The sequence below is a fragment of the Caloenas nicobarica genome, chromosome 6 (genome assembly GCF_036013445.1).
Source record: "Caloenas nicobarica isolate bCalNic1 chromosome 6, bCalNic1.hap1, whole genome shotgun sequence".
NCBI classification, from domain to species: domain Eukaryota; kingdom Metazoa; phylum Chordata; class Aves; order Columbiformes; family Columbidae; genus Caloenas; species Caloenas nicobarica.
In genome coordinates, this window is record NC_088250.1 from 19,251,164 (window position 1) to 19,269,765 (window position 18,602).

Genomic DNA, 18,602 nt, shown 5'->3' on the forward strand with positions numbered 1-18,602 from the left:
GTGGAGGAGGGTGGGTGAGGGGGGGGTATTAAAAAAAAATAATAATAAAGGCATCTAGCATGAAACATCAAACCAGCTGGCAGACAGCACAAAGGATATCCATAAGAAAAAGAAAGTATGTGTGGTGTCATCCAGAGGCAAGGCTAAAAACCTTTTTGTGGGGAAAGTTTTCTGGAAAAGCAGGTTTGGAGCAGTGTCTAAGAATGGTTGTGGCAGGTCACCCAGCACAATGTCCTGTCTCCAAACAGCAGCACCTGGGGAAAAGTGCAAGAACAGGGCAAGTGTTGGGCAATATTTCCCCAGGAGGCTACCCCAGCCTCCTGTGACTTGTGACTCTGGGGCTTCTGTGACAGACTTCTTGGTTTTGGTTTTGTTTAATAGTACAAAATGGATTTATCAAACTGATATTTTCTGAACACACACACACACACACACACAAACTAACTTCTGGCAACCAGAAAGTCGTGTGGCACCAAGTTCCGCCACAGACACACTGTGTGAAAGAGTGTCTTGGTTAAGCCTGCCAACTCTGTTTCCCTCAATGCCCTCTGCTTTTTTTGCACTGGGACAGTAAGTGAATCCAAATCTGCCTTCTCCAGACCATTTGGGGTTTTAAGGACCCTACCAAAGCCCTTTCTCTCTCCAGCTTCTCTTCCAGACTTAATGTTTATACTATCTATCTGTTCCAGGTATGGAGCCAGCCTGTACTGTGGATGTCTTTGTCACTTTCTCCTGGGGCTTTTCCAAGCCTCCTCTTGAAACCAGAGAAGCAGAACGGCACAGAGCGCTCGAGATACCATGGATTTATAGCAGCATCTTTCCTGTTTGCTCCATCTCCTTTTCTAGGAATTGATGGACTTTGCTTTTCTCACAATGCTGAGCACTTCACAGAACTATGTATCTCAAGATTTTATTCCTGAGTGATATTGGTGAGTTCAGAGGAGGTCAATGTGTATATATATATATATATATATATGTGTATATATATATATATACACATATATATATATATAAAAATTCTTCACAGTTGGTCATTTTCTTTGCTAGCCTGAATAACTGAGTATTATTACCAAAAACCTCACTTTTCACCCCTTTTCTAGGTGATTTATGACAATAATAAGCAAGCACTAGCATGCCCTACGGCAATCCACTGGAACTGCCCTGCTATAGAAACCAGTGACCCATTCCTACCGTTTGCCTTTCACCATTCAGTAAGCCTATGGGTATCTGTGGGAGGAGTTTCCCTCTTCAGCTTACTTAAGTTAACTAACAGCTTTCAAGGAGGGGACTCTACAGAGCACCTTCTGAAAATCCCAATAGATTCAAGGAGATGGATATCGCTTGAATGTATTTGTTCACTTCTTCAAAGATTTCTCACCCATCTGTGAAGCAAAGGGCGTAGCCTGATCCCAGCACACAGTCTATATGTTGGTGAGAGTGCATCAGAAATAAATGACTGTGCTCAGTTTTCCTTGGGAGAAATAAAATCCCAAATCTGGCTAGTAGCTCAGGTCAAAAAGGGTGACACACAGCTTTGTCCCCAGCTCAGGAAATGTCTGAGATCTCACAGAGATGTTCAGTTACTCTACAGATAATCCTTTCTTATCTTTGTTTGTTTGTTTATTAAGTCACAGCTCACATCACCACTTAGAAAAAATGACCTTCTGTAAACTGCAGAAGATACTTGACCGGTGAAACACATTGTACTCCCATTTCCAAGCCGGCAGTGCAGTGGCCCTCAGCTGTCATTCCCAAAAACAGGTGCTGTAAATCAATACCTCAGTGGTTATATTTCGCCAGCAGCCTGGCAGGAGGCAGCGCAGCTCTCCTCTGAAGAGACCTTAAAGGTGCTTTGTGCGTGCCCCGGTCTGTATTACTGCCGCAAAAGGGAGCTGGGATGATGAAGGTGCATCGCGTACTCCTCCTCATCTCTGCAGGTAAAGGTGTTCCAGCCATTGCCTTGAATGGGGGTCAGCTCCTTCCTGAGCGTGCAGGACCAGGGCTTTGTGTACACACCAGTGTGAGTGAATGTGTGTTCTAGGAGCAGTCTGTCCTGCTGGAAAGGTTTTATGAACATACCAGATCATTTAAATGAGAGCTTTAGAGTGCATTGGTGACAGCTCAGATATTTGTAATTTCAGACATCAGATATCTTGAAGTGAGAATTTTTTTGTGTTTAATTGTTTTTCTCTCTGTCGTCTTTTTGCCGTGCTCCCATCTACTCTAGTGCTACATGTATTTCAGAATGTGTGGAAAGATCTGTTAAGCTTGGCTCAAAATGTAAAAATTCATTACAAGAAATTTCATTAAGTTGTGGGACTACTGACAAGGAAGTAGAATTAATTTGTAGCTGCATGTGTTGTACCAGCATAATTCTTTTTAAACTCTCCATTAAAAGAATAAGTATTTTGTGATCCTAAAAACTTTTCACAAAATTCAAGCAGTATACTAAATTCCTACCAAGCCACACCAGAAGGTAGCAATGTGAAGGATTTTAATTGCATTAATAAAGCACAGAAAAGCGCTTGACTTAGATATGATGCTGTAATCATAACTTAAAAATTGAAAGACAACTCCTGCCACCCCCGGCCCAGACTCCTGGCAGGGGCAGCAAGCACTGCTTGCCTGTGGCAGACAGCTTTTTCCAATGGCATCCAAGTATTTTAATACCATCTCATGGCAGGACAAGGCCAAGACAGAATCCTTGGCATCTCAGCTCAAGTACATAAAAGGAGCTGATGAAAAGTCAGTTAGGAGACAAGGGGAAATCCTGGCTTAGGTTGGAGTCAGCAGCAAAATCCTTGTTGGCTTCAGTGACCCAAGGTTCAGACTGAGAGAGGGGAAGGCAAAGATGGGATCTGCCAAAAATGCTTGTGGTGAGGCTCAGCTGTTCTGTACCCTCTCAATAAATTTAAAAGGGGGTGTACACAAAAACATCCCCAACCCCTCCTCTATTCGCTTTACTCCCCTGTAACGGTGAAGCAGCTACAGTCTGGGTGTGTGACGCAGCTGCTTGTTCTGCAACAAGCAATCTGGAAATGGGGTTTGTCTGTAGGGTGGGAATCTGAGCCTCTGGGAGTACAACACCATGCACACGCACTGCTAAAGCTGTGCTGGAACAAAGCCACCACCTGCCATTTTTGCTCATGATGCTCTTCTTACAAGGGCTCTTCTGTGCAGTCCCACTGAGTCACGCTGAGCAGTCTGTGGGCAGAGCTCTCCAAGGACAGGTTGAGACCTTCACTGAGGAAAGGGAAATATGAGCGCATATCGTGAATGGTTTCCTTCTCTCTCACCACAAACACAACCTGAGCAACTCCTGTTGAGGAGAGCAGCTCCTGCTCTGCTTAAACCTCAGATGCCAGGAGTCCAGGTGATGCTTTCACCTCAATGACTGTTGTGCTTGGCTCTGTCTTCATAATGTCACTGTGGAATCAAAGGTGGAGAAGACCACATCAGAAATCCCCAGTTATGGGTGTTCTCTGCATTTAACTGTCCACAATTATTGCAGTTGCAGTTTGGGAGAGCCTGGAGGAGGTTTCTGATGCTCAGTCTGATGTCCACAGTCATGGCTGTTTGTTTTTGTTCATCTCCTGGTGGGAGGCTGTTGTTGACTTACTCCTAAGATGACCTCCAGATCAGACAGGTAGTTTCCCCTGCTAATGGTACTTGCAATGCACCTAATGCATGCCTGAAATGAGGAGTCACACAGGGGACTCAGGTCAGCCAATCGCCAGTGACTTGCTGTTGGCAGGATTTCCTTCATGCTCACCTCAGAGTGATGATGCTGTAGCCTGTCCCCTGTCCCACCTCACCGATGCCACTCCTGCCGTTCTGCAGCTGGGCTGGCCCTGTGCTATGAAGATGAGACTCGCCTCGTCGAGGACTTGTTCAGGGACTACAACAAGGTGGTGCGCCCAGTGGAGGACCATCGGGATGCCGTCATCGTCACCGTCGGGCTGCAGCTCATTCAGCTTATTAGTGTGGTATGATGTGACCATGTGGTACATGTTGAAACACTGGTTTGTGTGATAGTGCCAAATGGTGTCATTTTCTGAGAAAAAAAAAATTCTCCTTTAATCTTGATGTTTGCTGCTACTGTCTCCTTTTCTTTTTCAAAGGATGAAGTAAATCAGATTGTGACAACCAATGTACGCCTGAAACAGGTAACTCTAAATATTCCTATTTCACTACTATTTATAACTATTCCAGTTCAAATAAATGCACTGGACACAGCCAGGAACGGCCTATTCTGTTATACTTTCAGAGGCAACTCGGACAGGTGGGTCAGCTAGTGGAGAATTTCTTTTCTCTGAGATCTCATAAACAACACACTGGACACTAAGTACCTTAGGAAAATAATTTTGCATTTGCACATTCTTTCTCTGATTATATTTCAAATGGTAGATGTCTGGTATATTTATTTCGTGTTGAGATAAGATTCTTGAACCAATACTTAAATTAGTGTTAAAAAATTAACTGGGGGTCCCAATAGCATGTGTTTGTTTATCTGCATGTACCAAAACAAAGGAGGTGTGTATTTCTAGCAAATATCAAAACTACCTCCAGCAGTGCTGGAAGAGGCTCTCAGTGGTTGAAATTCTCCCTCTTTAGCAATGGACAGATGTCAACCTCAGGTGGAATCCAGATGACTACGGTGGAGTGAAAAAAATCCGCATCCCCTCAGACGATATCTGGCGGCCAGACCTTGTTCTTTACAACAAGTAAGGGGTGCCTGAGGTTGGGGGGAGCTCTGCCCTCTGGCACCACTCTGGGGGGGCATCTTCCCACGACATCTGGACCGGTGGGCGGATGCCTCAGAGCAAGCTGCTCTAGGAGTGAGCACGAAGGCACTGGGGGGACTATGTTAATTATTCTGCCCATATTGTTGATAATGTCCTTTTTCTTTTGCAGTGCAGATGGTGATTTTGCCATCGTTCAATACACCAAAGTCCTTCTGGAGCACACAGGTCTGATCACCTGGACACCACCAGCGATTTTTAAAAGTTACTGTGAAATTATAGTCACATACTTCCCATTTGACCAGCAGAACTGCAGCATGAAGTTGGGAACTTGGACGTATGATGGTACAGTGGTTGTTATTAACCCGGTAAGCAAGGAGTTTGTAAATGGAAAAAGGAGTAAACACCTGGATAGGTTTTCAGGGAAATCTCAGATTTAGAATGGAATATAGCCTTGTATTGATTGAAAAATAAACAGGCGCTACCTGTAAAAATATAAAATAATAATAATAAACTCTTTGTAGATCTAGCACAAAATTGCTTAAATTGCCCAGTTTTGCTTCTATAATAAAATTCTGCTTGTGCTTAATTCTCATGCCCTAACAGTCTTCTACTTGTCTGTCCTAGTGCAGCTTTATACCACTCCTCATGGTGCTGCCTGTTCAGCTTTTGTCTGGTTCGTTTGTTTGTTTCTGGGGGGAGGAGTGATTTTGGTTTTTTTCTTTTTTCTTTTTTCTCTCCCCTGTTCATGCTACTTTCTGTTTCCAGGGATTCTTTCCCTGTCTCCTCAGGTATGTCTCCCATCTGTAAATATTTAAAGAGTCATTCTCTTTAGTCAAATATGCCTGGCTGTTTCCAAGAATATTTAGTTAAATGCTGTGCAAAGGACAGTTTTCTAAGGCAAAATAACATAGACAAGAGTGGCTGGCTTGCTCACAAATATGCATGAAGTGCCTGAGTTACTGGGAGTTCTGTTCCTGAGTGACTGCCGAGTTTTGGTTTTGTTCAGAACACCTAATATTAAAAGTTTGTATTTTTTGCTGTCAGGAGAGTGATCGTCCAGATCTGAGTAACTTCATGGAGAGTGGGGAGTGGGTGATGAAGGACTACCGCGGCTGGAAGCACTGGGTTTACTATGCTTGCTGCCCCGACACCCCCTACCTGGACATCACCTACCACTTCCTCATGCAGCGCCTGCCTCTCTACTTCATTGTCAATGTCATCATTCCCTGCCTGCTCTTCTCCTTCTTGACCGGGTTTGTTTTCTACCTACCCACAGATTCAGGTGCGTGCATTTATTTGTTCTGCTTGCCATAGAAACTGCTCTTCTAAGAAGCTTCTGAGAAATTCTGAGTATTTGAAATCGCCAGCCAACTTGGAGGGCAGCGCTAACTAAAATTTGACATTTCAGCTCAAAATAATGGCTATAAACATTCTGTAAGTAAAGGGTAAATGCTGAAAGCTCAAACTGTTTATAGGCTAGCTGATTTTTATGTTTTGCCATAGGTAGGTAGTTAGTGTGTTTAGTACATTATGCAGCAAGTGAGCACGCAGGGGTGCCTGAGGCCTTTCTGCACCATGGTGGAGCAGAGAGCTTGTCCTCTGTTCACAGAAATTACCTCATGTGACACAAGGAGTAATTCCAGCCTCTTCTGGCCTCCTTTGTCCCTGCTGAGCAGCTCTTGTTCCTTGCAACCATTTCCTCTGCTTCACTCATTTTACCTTGTGTCAACTTTTCATGCTGCTCAACTTCACTAAGCCCCTTCCATAAAATACTTGGTGTCTTTTTCTTCCAATGGAAGATTTTATAGAAAGTTGAACTGTATGGGAAAAAGATGTGGGAATCATGTTTGGTGGCTCGGTTATGACATCCTACATACTGGAAGATCTCACATAGCAACTGATCTCTGGTGTGAGATGTGATTTTTATCTGCCCACTCAGCCCAGCAGGAGCCTGCCAAAGAGTAAGGCAAGCAAACCCCCAGGAGGCTGTGGAACAAGCATTAATCGGGTGCATATACTTTATCTTTCAAAATGCACAGCCCAGGAAGCACTCCTGGCAAATAAGCTTTCCATACCCACCTGTACATCAGCCCTGTCATACCTGGTGATTCCCACCTTAATGCTGGAACCGATGCTGTCAGGCTCTCAGGTTTGGCCAGCATAGTTACTGCTTTGGATGCTGGGAGGGATGATAGCACTCCAGATGCACACACATGCACATGTGTGAATAGCCATCATCCATATCCCATTCTCTCAAGTAAATAATCTGTGTTGAATGATAGGAACAGCAACAGTATTATCTTTTTCTTTTTTTTCTTTTCTTTTTTTTTTTTTTTTTTTATGACAGGTGAGAAAATGACTCTCAGCATCTCTGTCCTGCTGTCTTTGACTGTGTTCCTCCTGGTCATCGTGGAGCTGATTCCCTCCACCTCCAGTGCAGTGCCTCTGATAGGCAAATACATGTTGTTTACAATGGTGTTTGTCATCGCTTCAATCATCATCACGGTCATTGTCATCAACACTCACCACCGCTCCCCAAGCACGCATACCATGCCGCACTGGGTCAGGAAGGTGAGCTCTACGGCTTTGCGTGTTTCCTGGATTCCACTGACCACTCCGTATTTTATTGGCATGTTTTCTAATAAAAGCCAACAAGAATTGGGGAAGTGAAGGCACCGTGTTTAATCTTTCTAGGCATAAGAGCCAGTGTTTACTACTTAGCTGTGAATAAAGTCAGCAAGACTGCTAAGGTGCTCCTTTAAGTAAGAAAATTGTCCACTGGGGTAGAGTCTTGCAGGGACCAGATGAGGCAAAACACAGAGAACCGAAGGTACAGGGGAAAAAATGGGCCATCTGGACTCAAGTTACATTTCCTGGTCTAATTCTCCATCTGACTGCAAAACGCTGCTGCCTGCCAGCGGCCAAGTTCGCCAGCCCGTGTGAATGCAGAGCACAGAGGCCATTGGGGATACCTGCATTCAGCATCCATTTTGCAAAAGAGAGTTTAGCAAAAACCATGGTCTTCTCTTTATTTTCTAACAAACGTGATTACTCTGCAGCCCTTGGGAAGCAAGGAGAACCTTGCACACTAGTCTAAATGGTAACCACAAGGTGTAGGGAAAAAAATGAATGTCTGTCATGACAAGGTCTTTGGCAGGGAGACAGTAACAAAAGGGATCCATTTGGTTATTCTTGCCTTTAGTAGGTGCCTGAGTTCATATGAAACCATTACATGAATAGGAGAGTGTTCTATATATTTCTAATTATACTTTTATGGCTACAGCTTACATCAGATTCACTCTGCAGCACAAACAATCCCTGCAAAAGAGAGATTTCAACAGGTAACGACTGTGTGCCCTTAAAATTGTTCTGGCAGCAAGCCTCTCTTATTCCAAAGGAAATAATTATAAACCTTATATGCATGTATAACAAATATTTGTAATAGCAGTCAAACATACGTAGCCAAAAGAGATCCTTTGTAGTCCATTCTCCAAGCCAGATTTGTAAGCAATATGTTCTGAATTAGATGAGACTGATAGAGTTTAGTCAGTTCACACCAGCTGAGGGGCTGCTCCGGGGTGTTGCAGCCCCTTCACGTGTAGGTGGCGGCTGTGTGGCAGCCTGAGGGTGATTCCATCTGACCGGGACAGGAGGCTGACAAAAGGCCCCGTGTGACAGAGGAGAGGGTTTTGACATGCTCCGAGAGAGAGTCTGCAGCCAATCCAGTGCGGGGAGCAATTTGGGACAGGGGCAGCTTCGCTTTTGTTCGGTGCACAGCTGCATCTGCAGCACAGCCCTGCTGACCAGAAACCCTCCTCCCTCTTTGTTTTCAGATCTTTATTGACACAATCCCAAACGTCATGTTTTTCTCCACGATGAAACGACCGTCCAAGGATAAACAAGACAAAAATATTTTTGCAGAAGACATTGATATTTCTGAAATTTCTGGGAAGCCAGGTTCTATGCCTGTCAACTTCTACTCCCCGCTTACCAAAAATCCAGACGTGAAAAATGCTATAGAGGGAATCAAATACATTGCGGAAACAATGAAATCGGACCAAGAAGCAAGTAACGTAAGGCATTTTTTGTGCATGATTCATTTCTTGCTTTCAAATTGCTACTTTCTTTTTTTTTGGCAAAATATCCGTGCCTCACAAAAATACTCAAAACTCTGTTGTAGCTTTAGCAAGGGACAGTCTTCTCCCATTGATGCAGTCAACAAGGAGGGATGGATAATAGTCCCAGATGGCAGTTGAATCTTGGTTAAAAAAAGAAGTGACAATGCTAAGGTTTTCTAGATGTGGTATGTGAAGCTGTAGAGGTGGAGTGTCTGTGAGTAGCAAAGCAGTTTCAAGAGCTGTAAGCAAGTTCCAAAACACATTCCTCCTGTCTCCCACTCAGGCATCTTCCCCCTCTGGTAAGCAATCTCCTGTCGCTTTTGAAAAGCCATGAAGAAAGCCACACTCCAAAAGGCTGGTAGTTTTATCTGAGAAGTGTTAAATTTAACTTACAAATGATAATTCAAATTTCAATAAGGCTTTATTTTATTCCTAAATGCTACAAGCAGTCCTTGCAAGTGAAGCACGTCATGAGCTACTCTGATTACTGACTTTTTCCACATTGCAAGCCAAAGGAAGGATAAATGCGTGTAGAGTCACATATGGCAGTGTTCCCCCGGAAAACCTAGCTCTGCCTCCTTCTAGCACATTCAATGCAATTAACCCCCTGTTTTATTTCAGTTCTCACAGCTCACACAGCTTTTGTGTGGATAATTCCGTACTGGTACTTCAATTTTCTCAATGATCGCAAGCCTTTCCCTCGGAGCTTGCAGGCCAGCCTGAAGATGGGGAGAGAGTTCCCTGGGACAATAATTTGGCCCATGATCTTGGATAGGAGGCGTCTCCTTCCCACAGGCAGAATTTACACAAGGGTGTTTGTTCCTGTGACCAAATTCCTGGAGCATGTGGAAGGGCTCTGGCTGTGGTCTCACGTTCCCCATGACTCCGCTGCCTCTGCAGATCAAGCGTTACCCTCAGCAGGGCTGGCACGGCTTCAGCACCTCTGGGCTTCGCTTCCTCCTAGACTTACAAGGAGGGTCTTCGGGTTACTGGCAAGTGCTTCCTTCGGAAGTGCAGCTCAGCTGCTTGTGTCATCTGGGCACCACTGATATCACTTCCAGGAGGTTTCAAAAGTCAGGTTCCCCAATTAAACTGAAGGTTGTGGCTTCTGAAGGCTTGCCACTTTCATTGCATTCACTTATGAACCACCTCAAAACTGTATTGATTATCAGCGACCTCTAGATAAATTACAACAGCCTCTTCTACTTCTGGGGCAACTAAGGTAAAAGTAGAGGGTGCCTTAGGCTAGTACGTGTCACCCCCTAAGGCAGAGCTACAGGGTGGAAATCCTGTGCCCTGCTGCACTGAGCACCTCCTACTCTGCTCGCTCTCATGTGCTGACTTCCCATGAAAAGCATTCGGTGAAAAGGCAGTTGCAGAGCAACCGGTTCCCTGTGTCCCACAACTCGAAAAAAGACTAAGGGAGCTGCTGAGGTTTTCCCAGACTTGGGAGTGTATACTAGGCATGGAAAGCAAGGGCTAGAGCTAAATTAATGGAAATTGCTTCAATATCCCCTGAGAATGAAAAAGCAATAGAAAAACAAAAGCCAGTTGGGTCAAACTAAGTGTTTTGCTTTCAGTGTTTTAAACTCTCAAAAGCAATTCTTTGCCTAAAAATTAAATTTTCGACATTTCTTTTCAACGAAATTGTTAACCAAATTGCCAGCATTTCTAAACAGTTTAGTCTTGAAACTTGCATTTCTAGGTTGCTTAGGCTTTATGAACCACTGACCTGCTTTTGAGAAGAAAATGAGTATTTTTAGCATAATAATAGTGGAACTTAGGGAACTGTCTTTCTGTTGTTCAAGACAGTAAATTACAAGAATGCCCATAACAAACATGGCTCTGCAGGGATTTTACCATGTCCTTTGTCTCTTTTCTAGGCTGCAGAAGAATGGAAGTTTGTTGCAATGGTGGTTGATCATCTTCTCCTTGGTATATTTATGCTAGTTTGCATTATCGGAACATTAGCTGTATTTGCTGGTCGCCTTATTGAATTAAATCAGCAAGGATGAACATCAACTGGAAACTATTTGCTACCCTGGTCAGCATGTCAAAGCATCCTAACCATCAAAACCTGGCCAGCCTCCGAAAGTTTCACAGACAGGAATTGATCCCTGCTGGGAAAGATCTGGGATAATAAAACGTAAGGCTCCATACTTAACACTTCTGAGCTGCTGCTCAGTGGCATTTCACTGCCAAAAAGAAACACTTGTGTTACTGGTAGACTGAATGGCTGCCGGCCAGGTTTTGATCCGTTTTACCATTTATTAAAAATGTTAATGCCTTAATAAGACTGTCTGACTTTGTAACCCACAGATACAATTCCAGAGAAATCAATAGCAGTGTAATAAGCTTTAGCTGAGCTGTGAATCTGTATCCAACTTTAGCATTCGAGCTAGTTTCAATATCTGCTCTGTGTTTTTTGTATTGGCAGGGTCACAAATGACTGTTCTTGTGATGTTAGATATAACCAGCAGAAATATATTGAACTCCATGGTTAAGCACTTGATTTTCATGCACAAATCTGAAAGGACTGACTGTCATATGTGACTCTACCTGTAGAAACTCTTGATGCAGCAAAGAGGAGGTACTGTTCCTTACTGTGGGAAGGATCCAGCCTCAGCCAATTTGGTCCCACGGGTATTTTTTGGGTATCAAGGTCCATGGTAAAGGACTTGGAGGGGAGGATTTCTTGCCCTATTTTATCACTGAGCACTGCCCTGTGACCATCAGGCATCCCAGTGACTACGTTGCAGCAGCTGCCATTTAATTTTAACCTACTAACACCTGTTACAAGAGACCCTAAATTCGTTACATATTAATGCTCAGGATTCTCAGTTGTGAACAGAGATGCTCAGCAATTTGCATCCTAAGGGAAAAGTTTAGGCCAGAGGGAAAAGAATGTATCCACAGCATAACCTCTGTCCTAGGCCTACTCTGCTCCAGGAAGGCTGGTTTCCACTCTCCGTTTTCAATGACAATGTGGGGGGCAGCTTCAAAGGTGGGGGTGCTCAGTATAACATCTTAAACACAATTCTCTCTGTTCCCTGAAAAGTGTCCCCTGCCCTGCTGAAACAGATCATGAGCATTATAGTCAGACGCCGCATCACGAAGATCATTCCTAGGGAAATTGTGGATATCACTTTTACTTACACACGACAAAACGATAGGACACCCCCATAATCTTCTGAGCAACACAAGTAATTACCCAAACTTTATCCAAATGTTGAGCAGCAGCTCACTCTAGTGGCTAAAAAGAAGTAGTGCTGCTTTTGGCCAAAGACCTTTGGGTTTTAGTAAATATTCAGCAGAAGCAACAAGCCTGTGAGTGTTCCAATAAGACAGCGTGGCAATAGTAGCAGTGCTGCTTATTTTTCTCAGAAATAAATAAAGAGAGGTGGGACAAGGATAAAAGTTACTCATCTTTCCGAGCTGGTTGTCCAAGCCAATTGGACTTCTTTGCTAACAGCTGTAAATGATTTGCTGCGAGTTTAATAAAATAGTTTGTATTATGTTAATACTCTACAGGAATGTGTCATGTCTGGGGAGGACAGTCATTTGAAATGCTCTATAGAGAAAATTAGGCACTTGTGCAATACTTCCATCATTGCATAGTGTTTGCTGGACAATGTTTTAGTGAGCTGCAGTCCTAAGCAAAGCAAACAGTCTTTCTGGGGCAATCGATCACTTGTAACACTCTGCTTGGCTCTTACAGTTTAGATGATGGTAATCTTTGCCTCCCTGGATGATCATTAAGCCTGTAAACGGCTGCTGAAGATGTATGCTGGGTGAAGCTTCTGCTGACAGATGGAGTGCTTGCTGCAGCTCTGTTTATCTTCAGTGTAAGTTCTCAGCTCTCAGCCCCTGGAGACAGTCACACAGTTCTCCAGCTCATGATGAGCTAAGCTGCAGCGTAACAGTGCCTGGGACTTAGTTTGGGAGACAGTGATTGGCACTAAAATTGACAGAACAATCCTCTTAGAGCAGCATGTGGTTGAATCTTAGCATTAAAAATAAACGCCAAGTAACAAGATTCATGGTGAGGATCCTCAGTATCTTTGTTCAGCTTCCTCAAGGCAGATCTGGGTCTTGACTCTGAATTCCACCTATGTGTGTGCTGGGGTGTGTGTGTGCACATGAGTGCCTGCCTGCTCGCTGCTCCAGCTCTCTTCATACACAGCTAGCTACCATGTTGTAGTGCTTTCCTTCCACTTCTTAAGTAAAAGTTTTGAAAATATTTGAAATTTTTTATTTGTGATAGTTTGATCTGTCTTACGGGCACAGCAAACCTGCCTTCCTATTGCTCTGAGTCTCGATGAACTACTCGCATCTCAAAAGATGTGATGCCAGGCAAAAATAAATGCTAACATCTTCCCTTCTTAGGTTGCAGAATCTGGGCATTGTACTCTGACTCTGCAAACAGATGGTCCTCCAAACATCAATCAGCACACTTCAGGAGACAGCTCATCTACTTTTTTTTTTTTGCTTTGCTTTGAATACTCAGACTAACTGGTCTTTTTTATTCTCTAGCTTTTTTATTCCTAGCTCACCTTCATGATACATTTTTCTTGCGTACCATAAACATCTCCTGTTGCCAGTATCCATCTACTGAGAGTATACTTACCTCCACACAGACTATTCCTTCTCATCTGCTACTGTCCTTTTAATGTGTCTGCACATCTGTACATCTGCTAAAATAGCAGCTTTGGAGGCTGTAAATATACTGTCTCGGTCACTGTCAGAGCTCATTTGCTGTCAATGTGTAAGTACGTATTGTCTAACGATTTCTTATTTACAGCACTGTAGTCTCTCCATGCAGTCTTAACACTGAACTCTCTCCTTCCTGGGCAGCACCAGCTGCCCCAGGGAGATGCCCTGGATAACACCCGTGCAACCCGCACGTGCGTCTTTGCTGCCTGGTTGCTTCCCACAGGCAAATTTGGGCTTTGAGCTTCAACTAACAGTTTTCGCGATAAGCAAAACAAGAAACAAGCCTCATGCACTTGTTGTTGAGCTTCTCTAATAAGTGTAAAAAATAAAGAAATGTAAGCACCGTGGCTCTGAAGTAAGCAGACCTCTTTTAAATGAGCAGACTGGGGGCTCTGGGTGAGGTGGTGTCACTTTGACAGTGATGGTCCTCTGAGCAGTTAACTTGTCCCTCTTTTAACTGCAATCTTCTTGCTATTAAAGCTGCTTTTGTTCACTTTGATCTTGTTGATAACATGCTATTTATGTCCTTAATAGAACAGTTCTCTGAAACATCGCCATCTTCTTCAGTCTGATTATCTTTTTAATTTTTAAACAATTTGGCAAGTTACTTTCCCTTCCCACCCCTTTAGCTGACCTCCAGCTACTTTCTACGTTACCAGATATTTGTTCTGAGAGATACAGTCATCCAAAATCTCTTTCCCCTTTGGCACTTGCATTGTTTAGGAGACCTGGTGCTTCTGAAGGGGTTATTTGACTTTTTAAAAGTCCATTACCTTATACCAGCGCCAAGAGAGCAATTTCACCTCTGTGTGAGTCTGTAATCAGAACAGGCTGCTGCTCCCCATTGTCACCAGGCAGACGAGCTAAATTTGATGGCCTTGCTCTATCTATCGAGCCAGTCGCATCCCAGCTTTGTAAAACAGAGTTGAGTTGATCAACAGAGTGAGCACGAAAATTACATTCACTGAACTCTAAACACTGGATCATGAGCTTGCATGTGCCTGGTGTGATCACCCACCCACAACTAGTGCTCAGGTCCTGAAGCCTCTTTCAGTTTCAGAGGTTTTAAGAAAACAGATTATTGTTTCAGGCCATTGTAAGACCATTTAAGTACTCATTTTTTCTCCAGGATATAAGCTGCTGCCAACCTCCTTGCTGTGGCTGCCTCCCCTGAGATGTGTGAGAGCAGTTTCATCAGCATGCTGACTCAGCAGTTCCTGTTTCCACAGCTGAAGCAAACCACAGTGGAGAGAGACAGCAGGGCAAAAGAGAACATGTAATACAGGACCCACAAAGTGCATAAACACTGTGCTGCTGTTGGAGAAAGGAAGCACATCACCGCTCTGAAAAGTTTTTCTTGTATGGCAGCATACAAGATGTCGCCTTTAAACGTCACTGATAGTTTAGCATAGCAGAAACGCTTTTGACTTTGGACACTTTTCTAAGGTTGCTGTGCTTGGATCCAGCTTCAAGACCTCACATTGTCATATGTTTACTAGTGCTAGATAAAGCCTAGCACGGCCTGCAGGTCCCTAGGCATGCTCCTGGGCGTAAACTCCATCCCTCCCTCTTTTCCTTCCTGAAAAATTGTGAATTTGGTACAAAGTCTCCCAAGCTCCTCTCAGGTGGATGTTGTGCAGACACTGGCTTCTAACAAAGCTCTGAGTACTTTCTCCCTTTCTGGAAATCACATCTCAACTACAGACAGGGTAATCACACACTGCTTTGCAAAAGATTCTCTAAAACAATTGCACTTCAGTCCCTGATGAAGTATAGAAGACTGGCAGAGCTATGGAAAACAGCCAACCTGCAAGCAACCATTTCCATGCTCACTTGGAGAGCCCTGCTGAGTTCAGCTCGTTTTAGGTGGGTTATCTACAACAAGGACAGGACAATTTCACTTGTTACCATGCAACAGACCAGACAGACCAGCAGGCAAGAGTCCAAAGCAGTTTGTAGACAGCATGGTGACAATGGGTCACTTGGTGGGTTCCCCATAAAGGGGGAACTCTTTCCTAGCAAGGGTTGTCATTGTTTCCTGTCATCCCAGCACGCATCTCCCACCGCAGCATGTCTTCCCAGATTCTAACAGCTAAGCAGATCTGTATCAGTGTTTGTTATTTATCCCATATGGAGACTGGAATAAACACATCACATGGTATTTCTGCAGTACATAGCCAAGAGGAAGCTGTTTGCCTCTACGTGACTTTTCAGCTAACCAATGACCCAAATGCAGTATGCCGTGCTTAGGAGCCTCATGTGGATTTGTGACCCTCTTTAAGGAGCCTGAGGTCTGTAAAGGCAGTAAACACAGAGTACCTGCAGTTTTTCCATTTGTAAGCTCCATAATTTTTGCTTGCAAGCTAATCTAGGTTGTGTGTGTAGGTCAGAAGAGGGTAGAGAGAAAAAATGGTACCTGTTTTTGTGTTCATCTTGTAATGCTCCAAGCATGCAATGACACAGAAACAGAGAAATGACCTACATATTAATAAAAACCTGGCAAGGTTTGAAACCTTGCACTGAAGTCAAACCAGTAATGCCATTGCTCTTATGGAAGCATGTCTCACCATAGTGCTATCTTTGGGCAACTGGTCATCTCTTGGTCAAAACATGAAAGTAAATTGTAGCAGGTTAGCTTAGCACACAAGGTTACTCAGTCTTTGACCTTGCTTTGACATGTTGCTACAAGGGAATCAAGAACACGTAAGTTCTTCAGGACACCTGTCTCTAACATTCATATGTTTTAGACAACAGTGTTACGCAGCTGTGAAAACTTACAGAGACAAAAGCATGAGAGATCCATGTATTAGTTCAAAAAGGCACTCAGGATGCAGCTCTCACCCTTCAAACCTTGTTCCTATCTGCCCAAGTTACTCCATTACACATAATTTGGGCATTTTTCCACTCAAGACCTCAGTGCTGGACCCAAGAACATCAACAGAAGTTTTGTTTCTAGAAAATTTAGTCAAGCTGAGAGGGAAAAGGGAGCAGAATCTATTACTTGTCTGGCAAAGCAATCTCTGTGTGAGCTAATTGAGGTAAGAAGCACAAACGTCTTTTGGGGCATCATGTAGAGAGGCATAATTGACCTTCCCACACCTCTGCATACTGCAAACCTTACAAGGGGAAGAGCAAGTACCTCTTTCCCACTGTTTAATTATGTTTTCACTCCACTGTGTGTGTCTCTGCCTGCTGCCTTGCCATTCCCCAAGCTCCACTTCCGCTCCCCTGCTGGCTGCCATCGAGGCCATCGGAGGCAGGTAAGGAAAATGAAGCATGTTGAGAACTCTGCGGACAAATAGAGCATCAGGAGCTGGGGTGAGAGGGAGACCCTGTGTAATGGCCTCTGGGGCTTGTGGTCATCCCAGAAGGCTGGGGCAGTGCTGAGAAGGAGCAGGAGCGTCCAGCACACCCCTTCCCTCTGGCACTCCCAGCCGGTGAACGCAACGGAGGCCAAGAGGTTACTGAAAGCAGAGCTGCCGATGCAGGTGATGGGTATAGCCAGGGAACCGATGAGGGATTGAACAGGGTGAGCCCCTGGGAAATGTACCAACGTTCACACTTCAGGTCGTTCACACTTGGGGACCTGAAAACCTTTCTCTGTAACGTGGTTATCTTGCTAACTGACTGGTTTTAACTTCCACTGAACACCTGGGACAGCAGGACCGCAGGTACGGGAGGGGGGCACGGCCTTCACCAGCAGCCCCACGCCGCCCGGGAAGGGCCAGCCCTCAGGACAACCTCTCTCCGCCGGCCGGGCCGAGGCTGCCAGCCGGCGGCAGCGCCCCCGGGAGCGGGTGAGCCGGGTGACCCGGAGCAGCGCTCAGCGCCCCCCGCGCTGCGGGCCCGGGGCATGTGCGGCGGCGCGGGCGGCGGGGGAGCGGCGCCCCTGAGCCGCGCCGCGCCGCTTCCTGCCGCTATAAATAGCCGCCCGGCCCAACATGTCCCGGCCGCCGCAGCGGCTGGAGCGCCCGCGGGAGCTGCCGTTCCCTCCCGCCGCCTGGCCCGCCCGGAGCGCGGTAAGGGGGCGCGGGGCTGCCGGCGCCCGGGGGGAGGCGGGCGGGGATTCGCTTCCCGCTCGCGGCGGGACGGGCAGGGCCCCGGCGGCACCCCCGGAATGGCTCGGCACCCCCGGAATGGCTCGGCACCCCCCGGCCCCGCGGGGTGAGCGCTCTGCGGGAGCTGGGGTCGGGGCGGCCGGCGGGGCAGCGTCCGCGGCTGGTCCTGCCCCGGGAGCCGAGTCTCGCTTCGTGCCTGTTTTCTCTTTCTCTCTTTTCTTCCAGACTGCTCTGTCTCGGGCTGGGACGCGCTCCTCCTGCCTTCCGAAGCCGCGCTCGCGGGGCTGGGAGCCCTCCCTGCTTCCCCCTCGCTTCCCCCAGGGTTGAGTGCGTGCCCGGGATGGAGGATGGCGCTGGCCTCTGGACACGGCCCCTGGTCCCTCTTGGCAGCTCAGACTGTGCCTCTGCCTTGACCTCCAGGGAAGTGGCTGGTGGCATCCATGTCCATCCCTGCTGTGGTGCAGCCAAGGGTGTGCAATCCTGCTGGTGTGTCAGGGTGGAGATAGCCACCCTGGGGCTGGGGTACATGCCTCTGTCCCAGTGTGTGGCACCCAAGCAGGGCACCATTACGGTTGCTAGCTTATGCAGATGTCTGTGTTGCAGCCTTCCTCCTGCAAGTGCTTTCATCTGCGGCAAATGTTGAGGTGAACCTTGCAGTTAGGCTTTATGGTGGAGGCAACCAAAGCAGGTCTCTGCTGTCCAAGCTGGCTCTTGGGGGCTTTTTGAAGGAGTCAAGTTTGGGAGCCTCAAGTAAACAGTCTTAAAGTTTTAGCTTGTCTTTCCCTTTCTTTGCCCCTGCTACTCTAATGGCTATGCTTCATCTCTTAATAAACACCTTCTGCAGTGCAGGACTGGATCCCTTCTCTGAAGGCATGTGTTCTTCAGCTGCTACCATGTCCACTGCTCAGGCTTCTGAGTTAAAAGTGATACAGACATTGTCTCTAGCTTGTAGTAGGGTGTGCTTGTTC

The 18,602-nt window shown here is 45.7% G+C and overlaps 2 protein-coding genes across 3 annotated transcripts in view; both read left to right on the forward strand.

The window, feature by feature from the left end:
* Positions 1-1,788: 1,788 nt before the first annotated feature.
* Positions 1,789-12,899, forward strand: CHRNA1 (cholinergic receptor nicotinic alpha 1 subunit). The gene is made up of 9 exons (XM_065638298.1): positions 1,789-1,937; positions 3,841-3,986; positions 4,122-4,166; positions 4,615-4,724; positions 4,915-5,110; positions 5,790-6,027; positions 7,093-7,316; positions 8,579-8,818; positions 10,747-12,899. The coding sequence occupies exons 1-9, from the start codon at positions 1,898-1,900 to the stop codon at positions 10,876-10,878; spliced, it is 1,371 nt and encodes a 456-aa protein (XP_065494370.1). The 5' UTR covers positions 1,789-1,897; the 3' UTR covers positions 10,879-12,899.
* A 4,578-nt stretch (positions 12,900-17,477) lies between these two features.
* WIPF1 (WAS/WASL interacting protein family member 1) overlaps positions 17,478-18,602 on the forward strand; it is a 58,206-nt gene continuing 57,081 nt past the window's right edge. For both annotated transcript variants that reach the window (XM_065637729.1, XM_065637730.1), the window contains exon 1: positions 17,478-17,595. The gene's annotated coding sequence lies outside the window, so the exon portion shown is untranslated. The remainder of the gene's footprint in view (positions 17,596-18,602) is intronic.